General features: G+C 38.5%; 1 protein-coding gene across 2 annotated transcripts in view; it reads right to left on the reverse strand.

Annotated features, from left to right (window-relative positions):
- PEPD (peptidase D) overlaps positions 1-20596 on the reverse strand; it is a 141008-nt gene that overhangs the window by 78376 nt on the left and 42036 nt on the right. For both annotated transcript variants that reach the window (XM_068411668.1, XM_068411670.1), the window contains exon 9: positions 20235-20281. In XM_068411668.1, coding sequence (XP_068267769.1) covers positions 20235-20281 — 47 coding nt within the window. The remainder of the gene's footprint in view (positions 1-20234; positions 20282-20596) is intronic.

The following is a 20596-nucleotide window of genomic DNA, read 5'->3' on the forward strand; positions in this document are numbered from 1 at the left end:
TGGATTCATTTAATAAAGTTAATAATGAAATTATTTTTATATTCAAGAACATAAACATGACATATTAAAGCAATTGATAGCTAAAAAGCTAATTTTAATTCTTCACCTTTCAAGTATATTTTAAACTGCATTTTTTAAAGGACTACTTATTTAACTACAGATGTCAGTTGGCTGGTAATTCCACCAAACGAATGACTTTTTCCCTTCACTTTTGAGTTCAGTTACTTTTATTTGTTCCCAAGTATTCAGCAGAAACCAGTTACATCAATAAAAAAATGTCAATTTTGATCTGCCTCATGAGATGCAACAGCTCCAGATAGATTTGCAGTCAGAAGACAGGGTGACTAGAACAGCTATTACTAACAGCCATTAGACAGAGTGGCAGGACCAGAAGACAGCTCGCTAGATTTAGGCCGGATTAAGTGGGTACTGTACGCAGACAGACCTTCAAGCACTGTAAATAACTTCAAAACTCCACATCGTGGTTGAACTCTCTCTGCTGTCAGAATTGGTTAGGTCACATCACATGAGATGGTTTACAGCAACGTGACAAGCACTTTGCTAAACGGCGAACTGTATATGGCTTATAATAAATTAAAATTACTTAATACAGGTACTTGAGCAAAGGTCTACAAGAACAAGTGAGGTAACGGCGATTGTTTGACATAGAACTAATCAGAAAATTATAGGAAAGGAGAAAATACAGCAGCTTTGCTAGAGAGATCACTGCCTTTTAAATAACATTTTCTGCTTCTCCTCTGTGCTATCAAAACATGCTTTGGTTTTATGCCATCTGTACTTATAACGGACTAGTCAAATAGAAATAATTTTTAATTGGGTAGATGGACAAGTTTCATGACAGATAAAGCATCATGGGTAAATACCCAGTTTTCATGAGCCAAAGACAGGACATCAGTATTATCCATATTAAGAAAGGAATCAAAGCAAACCTTTGCAACTAAGATGTTATGCAGCAGTTCCTGATTTTGTTTAACAAAATGCATAGCAATCAGGACAGCATTTAACTTTCTTTTTCCTTTCATACTTGTTTCATTTTGTTTCTGACACATTTGCCACCATCCGTCTCAAAAAAAAACCAAAACCAAACAAAACCCAATAAAATATAAAGCAATGTAAAACTGGAAAGGACTCCACATCCAAATGAACTTAACCCAAACAGCTACTGGAGAGGGCTCAAGTGATCACAGAAATGCTGTCATTTCTTTGGTATTATTAATATGTTCAGAGTCCCCCTTATTGCTCTCCGAAACTCCAGGTTTGTATTCTGTAGCACTGCAGCATTTGTAACAGAACAAACAATGGGAAAATTACTTTTACTCAAGTATTTCATGCTTTTATGCTAATTACCTCTGCGAACTTCAAGCGAGAGCACTTTATGCAGTGTTGTCCTAGTGCCAGAACCCTGCTCAGGACACGAGGCAGGAGCCGTTCTTCCTGAGGACCTGCCTTCACCTCTGAGCTGCCCCACGCTCACCCCACCAAACTTGTGACCTGCGTGGTGAACCTACGCTGCCACTCACTGGTTCGTACAGTTGCCTTTAACAATCCAGCCTTTAAAAGCTTAAATTCTACTGAAAAGGCACTATGGAAGTGGGACTACAGCACTTTTCAAAACTGAAACCAGGTCTTTCCTTACATTAGCAGCAGCTCCTTTGATAATCTAAGCTGAAAGAAATCCAATATATTTTTTGCTCTCTAGCCTTACTTTTAATTCCCTGTTAGCTTGGGTAACGAAAACAGATGAATCCATTTCACTTGCAGCTTCTTGTGCACGAGGTGATCTCGCCAGCCCCCAACACAGCCTGAGCCTGCCTCTGGGAAAGCACAGCTCCTTCAGGTGCCTTCAGGCAAGTGAATTAAATTATTTCTACCAGACTTCATTAGAAAAAAATGGAAAAGAAGAGGCTTAAGGATAACGTTTAACAATTGCGGTGACTCTGTGAGAAGAACACAAGTTTTAATTTCTCTTTTTGAATTTCTAATAATTGCAACTGAAAACAGACACCTTTATTAACACGCACACAATATGGAAATGAACTGCAGTTCTCAAAACTATTTTGTTTACTTTCCTAGAAAATAATCAAGGCAATAAAAGCTCTTTAAATTGCTACAAGTCGTCTTTTCCGAGTGTACAATCATTCAGATTTTCATCTTCTTGATCACAGCTAGTCAAAACAAGACCAAGAACTACAAATCTCACCTGCAGCTAAAAAAAAAGTGTTATTTTTTTCTTTGCACTATTATTTTTATAATACATTTTATCATGTTTCTCTTGAGTAAGTTTTCTACACAGTCCTGAAAAACTCCTTTACAAACACTCCATGCTTTCTGGGGAGAATAAAGAAGATTCACCTACCTACTGCAGCTGCTCTCAGTACATGCAGCAATTACCACACTAGGGCGAACTGCAATTTAGAGATTACCCAGACTCATGTTCCTACTCGATCATTTACCAGCAGTTTAATTTTGTTCTCCTTATATTCACTGTGTTAAGAATCTTTAAAAACAAGTCTACTGGCCCTTTAATTAGTAATTTCCTGAGTTGTATTCTGCTTTTATTTCACCTCTTAATGACGAACAACAAAAAACCCCTTGTAATAAAAGCAAATCTGATTAGCTTAACAGAAAACTGGAATTCAACCTTAATATACCGAATGAGCATAACCGTGGAAGCTGTATATTGCATTTGAAAGGGAAGTAGACCCCACGGGTGGCTTTTGGGGCACATTTGAGTATTGTCACAGAGGAGGAAGAGATCGGGCTGAGGTTGGCCATTTGGTGTTACAGGTACAGTATGAAGAACTGGAGCTTCTGCTCTGTCTCCACAGAGAAGAGAAATAAGGAAAGGAAAAACATAAGGTGGTCAGAGAGACTTGTTTAGCATCTCCTGGTAGAGCTCAGTACAGAAACACATTTTTAACTTCTGGTCCAAGCCTTAGTCCCTGGATATGCTGATCCTTGTCCCAGCTGGTCGAGTTGGTGATGTCTCAGCTGGCAGCTTTCTTGACTTCTGTTATTAGATGAGAATTATTATAATTCTAGTTTTCTGTTCTGTTCTCATATGACAACTGTTGTGCAAGGCAAGTTCATCTACCCCCATTAATAAATTATCTGTATTAACAGCATTAAAAACCCAAATATTTTCATACCACAGGATGTATAGGGGAAAAGCCTTCATAAAGCTATGCATTGTCACACTGGCACATAGCAGTGCTTTGATGCACTCACACCCAGACAACAGCAATCTTTAGCCTCGGAGAAAATCATACATTTAGGACAACATGTACTTCATTTACTAAGGATCCTCATGTGCAATAAATCCTTAAATAAGTAATAACACTAGACTTCACAGAAAATCAATCTGATAGTCTCCTAGTTGGAAAAAGATAAAGTATACACTGTTCTATGAACTACCTGTTTTTATTCAGAATAAAGATAATTATATAAGCCATATACAGCTTCTGAGTTTGCTATCTACACCTACCAAACTATTACTTCTATTTGAATCTTCTTCGAGTAAAAAGGAGGAATAAACAAACAAAAAAGCAAACAAATAACATCTTACCGACCTGATGAAATCCTAGTGGCTTCTCACGCTCTCAAAAGTAAAATGCTATCCTTTTGCTTCCCATTTCCCACTTTCCTTTCCTAAAAATCCTGTTAACAAGAGGAATCTGGTTTTGTTTTTACAGCTTCTTGATTTACTCTACATTGAACTGTTCCAGTAACAGCGAGTTCATGTAAAATTTGTCTGTGTAGATTCTTTGTTGGTTAAAGATCGCTTATATTTTCTTGTACTTGCTGTTAGGTTTAGTAGCCTTATAAGCATTCCTCTTCCCTAATCCTTTGGAATTCTGTATCTTTCTATAAAGTCTCTCTGTAATCCTGCACTCTGACTTAGTGCAGCATTTGGTTTCTCTAATCACTCTGAAAATCAAGACCTTTGAATGCGATTATAGATACTGGTTTTTACATTGCCTAGACTTCTATGACCAGAGATCAGAACTACACACCAAATCCCCGCTAAATCTGTGTGTGCTGCTGAGGCATTCTCCTGCAATATACCGTTCCCACTTGTATTTACTTATACGGAAATCTGGGGTGTGCTGCTTGGCTCTTCTCACTTCCGTGGTCCTCACCACTGTGCTGCAAGAAACAGCCCAGTATTCACAGGCTGTATATAGCACACAAACTTTTTTTGCAGGCTATAGACACGTGTAACAAACCCTCGGGTAGGAGTAAAATAATTGTGGCAATGGCCAGACTCACTGGTGTTTTCCTTCTCACCTCTGGACGTATAGATGTTTAAGAGTTTGTTTAACAGTCCTCTGCCAGCCTCTTGCATGTAGATCAGGAAGGATAACAGGGGAATAACGGGCCTTGTCAAGAAAAATTTGGCAAAATTCACGTGTCCTCTCTCCCCAAAACTGTGACTGTAGGATTGGCACTGGAAGAATCTTCAGAAGCTGCTAATAACCCCACAGGGCACTGCCACTCCAACGGCCCTTTGAGAGAGATGTGCTTCATACCTGTAATGACAGCTCCCAAAGCTGCTAAAGCCTCTACGACATTGTGCTCCATCAGAGTTTATTTAAAGCAATTTTAAATATTAGGGGGCCGGGTGTGCATGTACATCCCCTATAAACTGAAATGCATACAAATAATATTTTAAACATACATAGAACCTGGCTAGAGTACTTGAACTTCATCCTTCTTTCACCAACACAGCCTGTTTCACTATATCACACTTTTCCGGTTGCCCATGATCAGTATTTCTAACAACTTCACCAGCGATGAAAATGCATTTTGGAGGCTAACTAGTGCTACTTAAAAAATAACGGTATTCCTTTTGGTCTCTTTCCACCCAACTGGTATAAATCTTCATTAACAAAGGTTTTGACAGCCCGTCCGTGTATCTGCAGAAAGCCCTCCTGAATCTTTCTGCACTTTGCAATATTGAACAGAGCAAGCTCCATGACAAGTAACCAGAGCCTGAAAACACTCCTGATAACTTAATTTCTTTCAGAATTTAATCATTCAAAACTACTGGTTTTCAGCTCTTAAGAGGTCTTAAATTCTCCCTGCAATAACAGATTGTCATTACGCTTTTAGAAAGACAAAATGTTGAATGGGAACAAACAAAAGATCAGGCCAATAACAAGCACAATTCTGAGCTCAGGTATTTTTAATGTCTACTCTAATCTTGATTTTTTTCACCTTCTCTACTTTATTTTTTTTTTTTTTTTACCAAACTCCTTTCATGATTATTTTCTTCACTATCCTCTCTCAGGTTCATTACTGCCTATTATAATCCGTCTGCAACATTTCTATGAAACATATATCCCATATATCCCAAAGAGTGGGACAGATACTGTGAGACACTTTTCTTTGCTTTAGTACATTGCATGTGGCTGAAGAGAGACTACAAAAGACTGAAAAGACACAAGTGAAGAGAGAGGGAAGGAAGAGAAAATAAAGATGCTTGCAGACTTGCTCTCTGGTGCAATTTAAATAGCAAGAAGGGAGAGAAGTGTAAAAAATAAAATTAAAAAGAATAAATACCAGTTATTAGGCTGGTTCTTCTGAAATAGCATGTCTCCATAGACATTTCAGAAATGGCTGCCAGCCAAGTATTTTTAAGCAATTTCAAAGAAACAAGATACGAAAACAGATGTTAAAAATTAAGCTGGAAATTTGAACTGATGTCTAATGCCATTATAAGTCTGGAAAGCCAGAGAAGCTACAGTTTCAGCCATGACTCTTCACTGATACGTATGTACAGGAGCCTCGCCAGAGCTCTGCTCTCTGCTTCAAACTCCATGTCAGCAGCTGGAAACACAATCGCAGTTAGTACAGAATTTCTGTTACCTTTTCTATACATCCTGTTCAGAAAAAAAAGCAGCAGGTAGCACGCATGTAAAAAGCCATATTTTGAATTTTGAGCAACGTACATTTAGCACAGTGTGCAATATGATTTAACATGCATTTTTAGAGGAGCATCTTGCAAGACAACAGTTTGAAGTATTTGTTCAATGAAATATCATTCCTATCAACAAGTCCTATTCTTTGGACAGTCACATCAGATCACTTTCACAGCAAGAGGCAGCATGAGAGTTTCAAGGCCAACATTTTTTGCGGAGTCTTTTGTATAAGATCAAATCTGTACTGGAAAAATATATAGCTTTCTTCCTCGCTCCCAATTCTTAACAGCTTTCTTTTTTTATTATTTTATGTTGTTCACACTCAAACCAGCATTACCATGCAGGGTTTATGTGTATATCTCAGAGCGGCACACTTCTAGGGAGTTTAACAGATACTTTGTCGTAACAATACAAATCAGCAAGACTAGTGGCTTTAAAAAAGTATTCTTGTTACCAGTATGCTATGTGAACATTACTTTTATCAAAACCATGTGCCAACTCACCCTACAAATAAATTGCAACATCATAAAATTGTCAAAATTGTATCCCTTAGGAACAACAAAAATTTGATTCATGTGCACTTTCTGCATTGTAAAATATTTCATATTTTGTTTCTCCTATGTAAAGCGTAACAGGCTACATAATTTGATTTATACTTTGGGGATCCAGTACATCTATTAACTATGTAAAAGCGCACCAAATATTTCAGAGTTTATGCTCCAAGTTTCAAATACTCCTGATACTGAAATAATGAATGGATGCAGGCAAGAAAGCATTGGGGAAAAAACACCCAAAAATCCAACAACAAAAAAGAATTGTCTGCTGACTATTGCCAGCCTAAATCATTACAGAGTAAAGCAGGAGCCAGACTGGGGAAACATTAAGAGCTGAGAGATCAAAAAAACATTAGCTTCCTAATGAAGCAGTAGCTTTCTAGTATTGGGGTGGGGAAACATTTTCATTCATGCCTGTACCATCATTTACGTTGAAATTAATATTTCTATGCGAACTGAGAAAAAAAGTTTTATTATGAATAAAACATAATTTGTTAATTTGAAATATGAAGAGGAAATCACACCAGATAGATTGTTACTATGAATGAAAACTTTACCTCAGTTCAGAAATTAGTAATTTTGGAAATGAAGATCATATATGCAAGTTAGTAGCCACTTTTCAAAAAAATCCCCCACAAATCCTCGTTAAAAGTCACATCAGAAGGGCATGTCACACTAAAAGCCCCTGACATTATGTGCACATTAATATAGGAACGACATTGACAGCACTCTGTGCACACGACAAGAGTTAAACCTGTAATTCTGAACAATTCTTTTCATTTTTCAGATTATGAAAACAAAAGTTTTCTGGATTTTAATAGTAAATAAATTGTTCTAAGTAGTGGAAACAACTGCTCTAATACACATATTAAAACTTCAAGATCGGAAAGAACAGGTCTTCTTTGTGTCCAAGTTTTACTCACGTACTAAAAAAAGCCTGTGCATGTGAACAGGAAACCCCCAGGTCCCCAAACAACAGTATTGCCCCCCAGCTATAAAAATGACAAACGACATCCACAGTTGCAGCACACCCAAACTCTGTAACAGATTAGATTTAAAATTAAGCAACGCACCAAGGCAGCTATTAGTCTTTCAACTCAAGTGTCAACTTCAAACAAATTAACGACCGAGCAGTCTCAACCAAATGGTGTCCTGACAATTACAAATTGCATTTCTAAATCCAAATTCCAGCGCAATATTCCTGAGTAAGTTTTCTGAACTGTAGTGATTTACTTGAGTAAAAAAATACTGCCGCATGTGGTTCTGAAATACTCTGCAAGCTATCACATCCACTTCACCATCCAATTCTTTAATGAAAGACACATACGGGAGATGAAAGAAAAGGAGATCAGAGTGGAAATTTGATATACAAGAGCTGAAAGTTACATCACACGTACAACCCTTGTCAAATTCCTCCAACTACATCTGTCTACATGTAATCTATAGCTAAGATGAAACTGAATATTCTCCAAGAACGAGCATGATGTGAACCACATCTCAGCTTGAATCTACAAAGGAATTGGCCAATAGCTGAGATTTTTGCACACTATCATCCATTTTCAGCACACACTCTTGGAATTAGAGTAGACACATAAGCAGACAGTAAGAACTAATTGTATGGCCCTTTCCTTTCCCTTAGAGGTTTATTTTTTTCTCTTCAAAGCTTTATAGATTGATTGTAAAGCCATGCTGTAAATCAAAAGAAAGCCACTACTCATTACCTAGTTAGAATTTCCTGGGCTCTTACTGTGAAGCTATTTCTCTGTGGTTTGATCTCAAGGCCACCGGCAATGTCTACAAGCACACTACCTATCACGGCAGCTGACACGCATGTTTTCCCAGATCCCTTTTCAGCAGCTTGATGAATTTCCACCTGCTTCTAGTTCTAAAGAGAACCACCAAGATAAATGATTCATGGATTCCAAATACTTGTTCAGGTTGAAAAAAAGAAAAATACATGTAAAACCAGCTCTTCACTTAATGTTGCCTGAGACTATTTTGAGTATCATCAATATTTTAAATTTAGAAAAGAACCAAACAATGTGATCAAATCACTAACTGAGCGAAAAAAAAAAGTACACATGAAAGTGACTCTTCCTGTCCTAGGGTTGGTGTATTTGGAACCGATTTGTCTTTATGCCTCACTGCAGTATTATGGTGAGTGAAAGGTGCTTCTGCCCAAGCTCAGACTTGAACTTCAGATATATATAGCTTAACATCCCTCTTAGCATCTCACAACTGCTTTCACTTTGCAAAAGCTTTTGACCACATGATGCAAGTTAGATCCATTTCATCGTAGTTTTATCACAATTAATGACCAAACTGTACTTTGCACCGAAGAAGATACATGAGAAAATAGAGAGGAGTGGGAGCAGGAAATCTGCTGGGTTTGTATCTGCTATTTTAAGTAACAGAAAATTATTATTTTAATTTCTGCTAGAAATAATGCACATGCTTTGACTGATAAGAGTTAAGCAAACAAACACCTGAATTAAGGAGGTGAAAATGCACACGTCGCACCTCTTCAAAAGGAAGCAGATTCCCCTGAAGGCAAGCATCAGCTCCTGCTACCCACTGTTTTCTGCAGACCGATGGCTGGAAGATGAACATACTGCTCTTGTTCACCAAAACATTTCACTTACGCATACTGAATATCTGATGCTAACCTGTGTTCCTAAGCAACCCCACGCTCACTCCACATCCTCCCCTCTCCAACACCACTAGACAAGAGGTTTTAATCATCCGTTCACACTGCAGCCAACATGCAAGAATCCCATCACGAGAAGCCTGGGCACAGCACCGCATTAAGCAGCATCAGGCAGCTCCAGCCTCTTTTTCATCTTCACCAAGGCATGCAGACTATAACTAAAAGACAGCATTGTTACCTTTGAGTTGTTTATAAAGACAAGTTTTTTTAAAAATCCTGGCTTAAACATAAAATGCTTGCAAATACAAGCTAAAAATTTATATTCTTGCCAGCAGGTATGGAAGCATTCTTTTAGACGTACTGAGGGTTAAACTTTTTTCTGACATTTATAATATTCAGTGCCAGAAAAAAATCTCTGCAAAGAATAATTGCTCCCACAGGGACCAATCCATGGGTCACAGTTTTTTGCACTTGACGGCAACAGAGCCTTGAATGAGATTTTCTATAAAACCTAGACTTAAGCTTGCAGCATAATCACAATGTTTGCCCTAGCTCTAGAAGCTGAACTAAAGCACCATTTCTGCAGTGTAATTATTCCACATATGTTCCAAAAACCCATGGGGAAATTTTATTATGCAGAAGAATAAATAGGGTAAAAATAAATTGTTTTTAATTTTAGCCAATTTTTACACTCCTTATGAATTTTCATTTTTCTTATGCAAGTTTAAGTCCATGGGAGAGAGGATTTGCCTTGAAGAAATAATTAAACTTTCATCTTCAGTTATGCTTCTTAGCAAATACACAGCCACCCACATAGCACATAACACACAAGTGCTATTCAGTGACACAGAAAGCCAACATAATCACCAACGCTTCATAATCTTCCTTTCAGTTTCAAATTGAATAGTTAAAGTTTGAACTTCTGTTCAACACCACAGAGTAAGCAGAAGAGCAGTAAGGGCTCAGGTTAGGAGGAGGCTGGGGTCCCAATATAGAGCTTAATTTGCCCTCACTACTTTTTTGAATACTTGAACTATTCTTAGAAAATAATGCAGTAATTTGTCATATGGAATATGTGAACCTACTACCTTAAGGATAATAAAAGATTATAACACTCCATTTATTATGACAATGTCTAAACCAGATTTAGTCAGCTGCAGAAGTCAAATTTTTCTGGGAAGAGAAGCTGAGGAAGAAGGACTCCATCTGCTTCAGGAAGACACAGGCACGTTTTGCGATTACGTCTACCCATGACACCTCCTCCAATTCCTGGAACATTTCAACACTCCTTTCTTAACGCAGGGGCCAAACAAATGACTACACAGCTGCTGCTCTGTAGGCAGGTCACAAAACCTGTGTGTCCCCAAGCTCACTCGTGAACATGCCGCACCCTGTTCACAGGGTCCGCTGATCCATTCCCTGTCCCCAAGCCACACACCATCTCTGCAAGTGCCGCTCCTTTTTCCCAGAGCTCAGGCTGTTTTCCAGCACCTGAGCTGGCTGAAGAGAAGGGCAGAAAGACCAAACACCAACAGTGGAAATCAGAGGTTAATGCAGACTGATGGGCTGAAATGTAAGAATGGATTAATTTTCAATGCTTATTCTAAACTGCACTAGGGACCCAGAGAGCAGCAGTTTAGCAGTCTTCCTAAAGATGCCAAATCTAGCTCCAAGGGCCTATCGTAGGTGGTAAAAACACTACACTGATCCTAAGTGCTAGAACCAATATGAAAATGAAACACAAAGTAATACAGAAAACTACCAGAAAGAAGTTACAACACCCATTCAGGAACTCTTCCAAGTAACAGAGACCTCCTTGCTCCACCGGCCCCAAATAACCAACAAGCTCACCTGACCCAAACAAATTCTAGACCCTCTAGGAAGGTCTTATGGACACAGGCTCTTTGACCTGCAACAGAAACAGTGTTGGCCAGGACCTTCCTCAGATAAATCGTTTCTTGTCATATGATACTGACTTCCTTCTCACAAAGACAGAATTTCCAATGAAAACCAGGTAACTCCTCCCTCAACACAAACAACTCTGAAATCTCCCCAAATCTTGCAGGATTGGGAAGCCAACTCCCGAATGCTGTTGCCATTTCCAACTCAAACACCACATTAGTCACAGGCATGTTGTTCTTCTCCTCCTTCAAACACACAATAAAGAAGAAAAAAATTATCCTGGAGAGCTGACCCAATCTAATGTATTATACCCAGTGTCAAACCTTCCATTACAGAGTAAATCTAGAGATTCGACAGGCAAAAGGCTATTAATAAATCACATCTAACATCCTAAACTTCACACAATCCTAACATTTACAACCTACAAGTACACCCTGCACTCAAACAACTTCACACAATTTTTACAAGTTATCTGCTAACCAGAGACATAAGAATATGCCTGCCCACCTCTGCCATTCAGCACTGACCCAGAGGACATAGCAGGTTCATTTTGAAATAAGAAAGAGCAGAAATCCAGTCCAATACTCCTGAAAGATATGACATTTTACAAGAGGACTGTACCAAGTGAGAAGTGATGGCAACTGTACCTTACACTAACGGTTTAAAATGTGGAGCCTTCAAATATCACATATCTCATTGGTTCTTTCAAATACACAGGTTTCAGTAGATGAATCGGAAGACAGAGCCAGTTGTCAGCAAAGCTCTTCATATCCCTCACTTCCCAAGACTGCCTCAAGGCTCAATTTGATCTACTCAGGAAGAGCTGCTGAAAGCAAAAACCAAGTAACCCAGAAATAACGTTGGGTTTTGAGGAGTCCTTAACGGGGGCAAATTCCTTTTAGCAGAAACATCACTTCTACTGTATGACATGATTCAGGTTCCTCCCCAGTCCTCAGTTTTACTTAGGAGTTCATTTGCCATCACTTCTGCCTGGCAATTCAACTCTATTATGCCCTGCTATATGATTCAGCCTTAGTTACATGTGCCATCTTCAGCGCTCCTTGGACAGCAGAAATGCAGCATAGTTAGACGTAAAGACTTCAGCGCTAAGCAAGCTCCAGTACTCCTGCATCTCTCACTATAGGCAACCACCTCCAGCTTTGTCCTTTGCTGCCTTCATTGACTTCCCGTACACATATTTTTACAATTACTGTTTGTAATCTCAGAACTTAATAAGCATCAAGTGACCTGAGCCTACCATCTCCGAACAACACTTAAAACCCCATAACCAAGACCTAGCTCAAAAATATTATAGCACTTGAGAGCAACACAACATTCTGCAAATGGGACCAAGCTCATCTGCATGGAGAACCAAACTAAAAAAGACTATCATGTATCATCCTGTAATCATAATCCTGACCTTGTGTTTTTCAATACTGCTGATAGTGGGTACACCAAAAAAAGACTACCACCCCCCAAAATAGTACAGAGTTCTGCACAATTCTTCCCCTAGAGAGATGATGCAACAACAGAAAACCATCCAAAAAATCTAACAAACAAAAGAACCACTAGGATAGATGTTAGAAATGCTGCTTAATAAGCTGGAAGGCAGCACTTGCACACTACGTGTAGGATGATGTGGATATTCTAAGAACCAATTTGGAAAAGAATTCATGCAGCAGGCACGCCAGCAGCAAGGAACAGAATCTGCTCATTTTCTTTTCATCTGTGTAAAATGGTTCTGATTTTCAGAAGGTCAGTGTGCAACATCATGTTATTAATGGACAACCTTGGTATTCTACCCATTTCCTTCAAGTTTGGCTTCTAGTCTCTGAGCATGATCATTCTGGTTATCAAAAGATGAGCGCCAACAAACACAAAATTCTGATCTCTCTGCTTTGGCAGTAATTAGCAAAAATTATTGAACTAAAGCTCACAATGCAGATAAAGCCTCACATATGGTAGAATCTTTACTTTTGACTTGTCTGAACAAGCATGAACAAAATCCACAGCAAATAATAATCAGCTCAGCCTGCTGCCTTTTACAACGAGTTCCATGTCACATATCTCCAATAGCTTGTCATTAGTAATATTAATTAGTTCACTATCTCAATGCCACACTAGATTCAGTAAAAACTGAGAAGCTTGTTCTTTTCTTAATATAAATAATAGTAATAGTCACTCTACAAAACACTTACAGAAATTAATATTGCCTGTAATTTTCAATCACATTGAAACATTTAAATAAAAATTGTGACTACCTTTTGATTTCCAAAAAGATAATAAAAGCATAATTACGAACTACCACAGCACTAACTAGATTAACAACCCTGTAAGGACATACAATGACACAGCATTCAAAGCTGGATTATATCTTGCTATGCAAGTAAGCCCAGTTCTGTACGCACGTACGTCGCATACACCCTTCCACAACTCTCTTTCTGAAGGGAATCATTTTCTAATACCAGCATGGTAATTGTTCTTCTGCATCTGTGGGCTGATAGAGGGTTTTATTTTAAAGCTCTCACACAGTCCGATTCTGCAATTTTTTTGTAGAAGATAAAACCCAATTATGTGAAACTTCAATCACAAGTCACAAAAGAGACCTGTGCAATTAAACAGCACTCTTCCACACAAAGAGCTAATTAAAGTGACATCCAGGAGGTGAACCAAGCTGTCCTCTACTGAAAAAGAGAACATACAAGCTTGCCCTAGGACCTACTGCAAAGGGAAAATGCTGAGAGGTTACTGGGAATATACTGGAACTGCTCTGCTCCCTCCCAGCAGTTAATAGAGTTTACCACCAACCACCATGACCACACAGACCAGCAGTTCAGGCCAACTGGGTCTCGGAGGTTCCAGTGTCCCCATGCTCCCCTCCCCAGGTTTCTGCCCCCACATTTCTCCTCTCAGCTGGGGAGAGGGGGAGCGCAGGGCAACTGGAAACAGGTACATGTTTGCCAGGGCTGGGGCACCTGGAACCTCTCAAAGTGGATTTACCAGAAAGGAGCACTTCTCCTAAAGTAGATGAGGTGCTGAGACAGGAGGTCTCCATGTTCAGGAGGTAATCCTCCCCCCAACTTCTGCCGAGTCCAGTGCGTGTACATATGCATTTGTGCCCTCTATGTGTCAGAAGAGGAACAATGCTCAGGGGCTTTCTAAACAGATTTTTAAATTCAGATTTATTTTAAGACTATTTACAACCTTAATTCAGCTGGATGAGGAAATCAGCAGAGAGCGCCTAATTTAAAACATCAAAGAAGCAGCTGTACCTGAGGGAAAGTAGACAGGAGGGGAAGCCTGCGCAAGTGTCTCTCTGAATCCAGTTGCTTCTTCCCAGCAAAGATATTATACCCGACTTCCCTCTGGGCACCTGGACACCTGAGATTCAGTGGTTCGCTCAACCTAAGCAATTAGCAGCTACCCGACATGTGCTGTCAGAGCTGCACTAAGCTGCCTACCTGGTCCTGGACTGCTGTAGGTCATTTCGTACCACCATCCTTAGGAAGCTCTGGGTCACCCCGCGGTGCTGTCTCCCCGGCACGGGTACAGAACCACTGGCCAGCTCAGCTAGTCACTTCCCCGCTGGCCCCAGTGCCATCCCTGCTGAACAGAAGCTCCTGGGCTGCTGCAGTGCGGACCATTTTGCTAAAAACAGAAATTGCTGCTGATCCATTTCTTCCTTCGACCCTTCTACTAGAACTAGATATAAAAGGCAAATAAATAATATTAGGTACAGTACTGTCTTAGTACCAAAACACCCCCCAGGCAGCAGGCAGACACATACACCAGTCCTACCACACAGGTGTGCAGAAACAAAGCAAAAACGAGTGGTTTGGTTTTGTTCTTTTTTTTTTTTTTTTAAAGGCCACCTTCCTCCTCTCTTTCAGATGTTTTTCATGTATTTTAAAGTTTTAAATCCAGCCTTTTGACAGCAGTAACCTACATTTAAAAACCTATCACCTCTAATTGTGAGGCAGCTTTGGGAAGAAACAAGGCAGTCAAGCCATTTTCAGGCTACACAACACTACCAACTGTTTAAAAAAAAACTAAAGGAAAAGAAAATCACATTTCAATAACTGAGCAGACTGACATGCTGCTTGAGATTAATGGAGTGCTGGTTTCTTGTTTAATAAAAATAAATCCTACACACAAATACCAGTGAGGGCCATGGCACAATTCAACACCATTCCCATGTCAAAAATCAACTGTAAAAATTCACCTGTGTATTTTTGTCAGCTGCAATGCGCATTCTTGTTTACTATCCCCACACACTTATGTGAAGGACTTAAAGGCTGTGCTTGATCTGAAATTCTAAATACAAAAACTGGATCATGAAAAAAATAGAAATATTTTTTAAGATTATTTGCTGCAGAAGTCAGTGACTTTCTCAAGAACATTCAAAGAGCAAAATCTATCAGGAGATGGCAAGTGGCAAATCCCGATTAGCTAAAATAATCAGCATTTCACTGAAAGGAAATACCCAAAGGAAAATAAAATTATTCTGGCTATTTTCTCTTTTCTCGTGAAAAAACATGTATGTTTTATTTTCAGTTTGTTCCACCGGAGCAGAGGAGAGAGATAAATGAAAGATGAGAGCCATAATCCATGAGAGCACTCTCAGACTTCCACAGATAGTGAAATTTAACATTGACAGATATGACAGCAACTCATCTCAGAGTCTAAGCTCTGCTTTGGAATCAGGGACAGCACTAAAAAGAATAAGGATAAAGAACTCGTATCAGCCTCGGCTCGTAAGAGAGGCAAGGTGTAAAAATAGTCTGAAAGCACTGGAAACCAAGAAGGAAAAACCTCTGTAACTGCCTTCTTCCTATTTTATTCTTTAAATTGTTGCTGTTACAGCAGAACAGATTTTAAGTTTAGTGTTAACTACTACAAAATCGCAACAATTATTTGTATGATTGTACAAACCTAAAAGATCCACTGCACTACATACAGAGTGAGCATCTGTACAGTTGGGCAACAAGCTGTTGACCTGGCTGGCACATGCTCTGCATAAACTCCAACTTCCCCCGCTACAACCGCACCTGGAGAACCACAGCGTCACACCCAGGAACCCCTCCAGCCGACTGGTAGTAACTGGCTGCTGCGAGATCATATGGACCCCATATTGCCCTCCATCACTTGTACCAACTTTAGCACTGAAGCACTTAAAGTCATGAGAAGGAAACACAGGCAGACCTTACAGAGAGGAAAGCAGACATGCAGAGATGAAGTGGCTTCCCCTAGCCAATAATAAAACCAACAGTGCCTGAGCAGTGCCCAAGAGCTACAGGTTCGTGTGTCCTCTAAACACGTACAGTCAGATTCTTCTTACTTTGTTGCTTTTACTGATGGAAACAACACGCAAAGTAGTGTTACCCATCCCGACATGAACATCGCACTACCTGCCCTTCACACTAGCTAGTTGCTCCTTTGTTATCAAAGAGCCCACTCTACAGGACCAGGACCCAAGTTTTTGGATCCTAGGCACTGGAATCATCGTTATTTGCATGGTAACACTAAGGTGCTCCCGTGTTCAGCAGTGGCAGAGGGTTCAGAGATAGTCAAATAATCTAGAGAGATCCTGGACAAGGGAATCAGCACTTAGGCCTGACTTAGTGCTTGCCCAGCATCATCAAGGCAATGATGACTATATTCTAATTTAATGAATCCAGGACTGTGCGCACGCTCCCATCACAGGGCTTCCAGTGCTATTAAGAACAAGATAAACCCCACAAAACCAGGCAATGCATACAACAGCTATGTGTTCAATACTGCGTATGCAGCAAGTTGCTCTTCTGTTGCTACGGCATACGCTTTCACGTCATTCCCCAATCAAATCAACAATTCCAGTGGCCATCCCGACCTCAAAACTGTCCTCTTCAATAAAAAAGGCAACAAATGAGAAAATGCACAGAAGATTCAAAACTTCATTTGGTAAATACTAAGCAGATGAACGGGCACCAGTCTAGAAACTGAGAAACACTGATCTAGAGAAAGTATCTCCAGCGCTTTATAATGCCCTAAAACAGATGACTGTAGGTCCTAATTAGTACTTTTAGTGTGTATGTATATATTTATATCTATACACAAAAAAGTATTTTTGTTTATATATACACACTTAAAACAACTCAGCTGAAATCACAGATTTTTTTCGCATACTTCTCGAGCTAAAGAGGTTTCTTTTATAATTTTGCTGTAGTTTAACAATATATTCACTACAGAGCAGTTTCATAATTAAAAGCCTTTAATTAAAGAAGATTAATTAAACATGAGATAAGCACAAATACTAAACAAACTACTTCATAGAAAATCCAGAATCTGACCTACCAAAATGACTTTATATGCAATTACACACGCTGTGAATTACTGTTTGTAGATAACTGCCTTGGCTGTCTCCTTAAAGTCAATCGACCACATATTAAAGTTAAATAACATCAAACGAAAAAAAAGAAGTCAGGGCTGATTGGACTTGCAGTTAAATGTGTTCATTTTTTATATATCTCAGCATTAAAGCATTACTGCTTCAAAACCATTTACCACTGGACCTTAATCATAGAGAGTACTTCCAGCATATTTCCGAAGCCAGCTTTCAACCCTCAAAATAAAAGATACTATCTTATCTAGAGATTTCTCCATAATTTACTTAGTTTTCTTCAAATTACTTCTCAGAGAATAATCCCAATCCTAGAAATATAACTAGCTTCGTATATTGTTGACTCTTAAGACTCATTTCCTACGAGTACTTTAACATGTTCTTGCTGTATGATACAGTAGAAGTGATAATTTTTTTGTAGGAAGGGTGCTTAACTGAATGAACAAAGAAAAGGTAACACTTGGGTCCCACATGCAGAAATGGAAAATTTTAATTGCTTTTGGGATCTCTCGCATTATTCCTCCTAGCAGACAGGGTCAGACCAGCTTGGTACCCAAAAACATATATGCTATACTCCACAATGTCAAATAATGAAGTAAAGCAATATGAAGGAAGGTTTATTGGCCACATTTCAAGAGATATATATTAATTTCAAAAATTCACAGTTTCACAGCCATCAGTGGGAACTGCAAATCCACCTGGGGAAGAGGGTCACACAATTCAGAAAGCTTTCACAAAAGGAGTGGATGCCCTAGAATCATCAGAAAATTAAAAACTTCATTAATTTTTAATGGAACTCTTAAATACAAGCATGAATACTTTTCATAAACCTATACAGACCAAGAATTTTGCTTCTCTGCACCCTTAGATTTCAGATGTACCAGAGGTGCTGAATGCAAGCTATCTAGCCTGTTGACAAAAACAAATAAATAAATAAATTTTAAAACCTCTACTATTTCAATGAAAATTGTCTATTTTTGGATATTACCTATTTTTAGGCATTTGAAAGTTCCCCTCTTAGACTACATTAATGTGTTTATCTGCACACAGAGTAGATATTTCCTAACACTGTTTTCTAACTTCATTTATAAACATTTCACCTACACATTTCTTGCCAGAAAGGTGTGGAAATGACAGGTTTACATTTTTAGGACCCTTTCCCCTAAGCAACAAGGAAAGAGAAACCAGAGCAGGGATGAATTCCACCAGCAGCAGAAAATGAAGTTCTAATTATAATCTCCAAGGCAGACGCTACAGAGGTAGCCTGGAAAGACCTCTTTCATTAGTTAAATAACCTCAAACTCTTTCAAGAAGTGTAATCTATCAAGACATATGGAAGAACAGAAGGCAATTTTAAATAGGTTTAATAGACAGTTGCCTAATTTATTTATTTTTTTTAATTGAAAGACACAAATAATCTTTTCAAAAGGTTGATGTGTATGGAAGAAGCTAGCCAGAGAAGAATGAAAGTCCTGGAGTGAAAATGCAATATACCTCACAGACTTACAGAAGAGTGTATACATATGTATTCGTTGCATGACACTTAAACCAAACTGCCAGGATCATGACGTGTAAAAGCACTTGAGAACTCACTCTGCTCTGTGGAAATTTTTGATTACGATTGACTTGTAGAGCCAAAATTTCACTATAAGCTTGTATATAGCATGAGCAGTGAGTAAAATGAACACAAACACAAGGTTCTTTAATAAAGTTAACAGGGGAACGTATACAACATTTTTTTTTCCCCCTGTTACCTGCTGGTATATGTAACTACAATTTGAAGCACAGTCAAATTATAGGCATGAGCCTATAGAGTCTGCAGAAATTTAAACTGTTTAAATGTAACATTAGTTTTTCCATATTGCATATGTTCTAAGGGCATGATTTGTTTTTTGAGCTACCTTGAAATCCTTATGACAAATATTGAGGTCACTTTATTTTCCCCTCACTGTGCACCAAATTAGCCTGCTTACTAATGTCTGAAACATTAGTGAAGAGTTTCTTTGTCAAGAAACAACACTAACAGATGTGACTTCTATTTTCTATTTCATTATGCAAATACTTTGAAAATTAAAAATACTGTATGCGAGCTAAAAATAAATGGACTTGGTGATCAAAACCATGTTTCATAAGATAGGCTGTTGATGATCTAATGTAAATATTGATTTAAAAGAGGAGGCAATGTTTTCCTTATATCTAGACACATCATTACTGTATCAGTTAGGAGGAGCCAGTCCTTCCTATATATGCCTATACAGCATGTTTTCTTCAACATAAGAGATATATGCTGCATTCTTATTGACTTCTTAACAGCTGTAGTAACATCCATTACATTTGTGAGATAAGCTCCTTGTACAGGCAAAATACAGGTAATGCTGACTTGTAATTGCAGGCAAAATGTAATTGAACACAGCCTTTTATGAGGTTCTTAAACACTTATACATGCAGTCTTCTAAGCATAACAAGCATAACTGCAATGTTTATCCATAAACACCATTTTATTGGATGGCTTCAAGCAGTAACAACAGCTATTTTGTAAAGCTTCTGTAAATTACTAAAACTCCAGGAAGAGAATTATGCTTCACTAAACCATCACCAAAAAAAAAAACCTCAACAATCATCAAATACATGTTTGAAACTGATGAAATACCACCTCAAAATAATAAAATAATGCTTACAACAGTCTTCAAACAGCAATGAGCTCTCAGTCTCAACTAAATCAATGCTACCGCTTTGCCTCAGCTATTGCTTCTACCCCTACTACACATAGACTTTCTCCTTTTTATTAAAATTATTGAAAGAACTCTTACCTCTCCATCTCGTATTCTTTCATACCTGCTTTTACTGCCTTCATTACCTGTAAGATACATATTAACATGGCATATTCATAGCAGGAGGGAATCTCATATTTATAAATTTATGACTTATGACTGAGTATCTCCAGAGGAACCTATATTACAAAAATATCATCTGTATTTTATTTAAATTTACATCAGTAGCTCCATTTTAAAACTACGTTAGATATCAAACTCATTTCAATCTTTATAAAAGCCTGCAGTCTCAAGCAATAAAGCAAGTTTAATTGCCAAACTACTATATCCTAATGAAATGCAGCTCATCAATACACCAATGCTTAATTTTGAAAGCTCTGGTGAACTTGGCAGCAGTCCTT

Source organism: Nyctibius grandis, chromosome 12, assembly GCF_013368605.1.
Source record: "Nyctibius grandis isolate bNycGra1 chromosome 12, bNycGra1.pri, whole genome shotgun sequence".
In the NCBI taxonomy this organism is placed as follows: domain Eukaryota; kingdom Metazoa; phylum Chordata; class Aves; order Nyctibiiformes; family Nyctibiidae; genus Nyctibius; species Nyctibius grandis.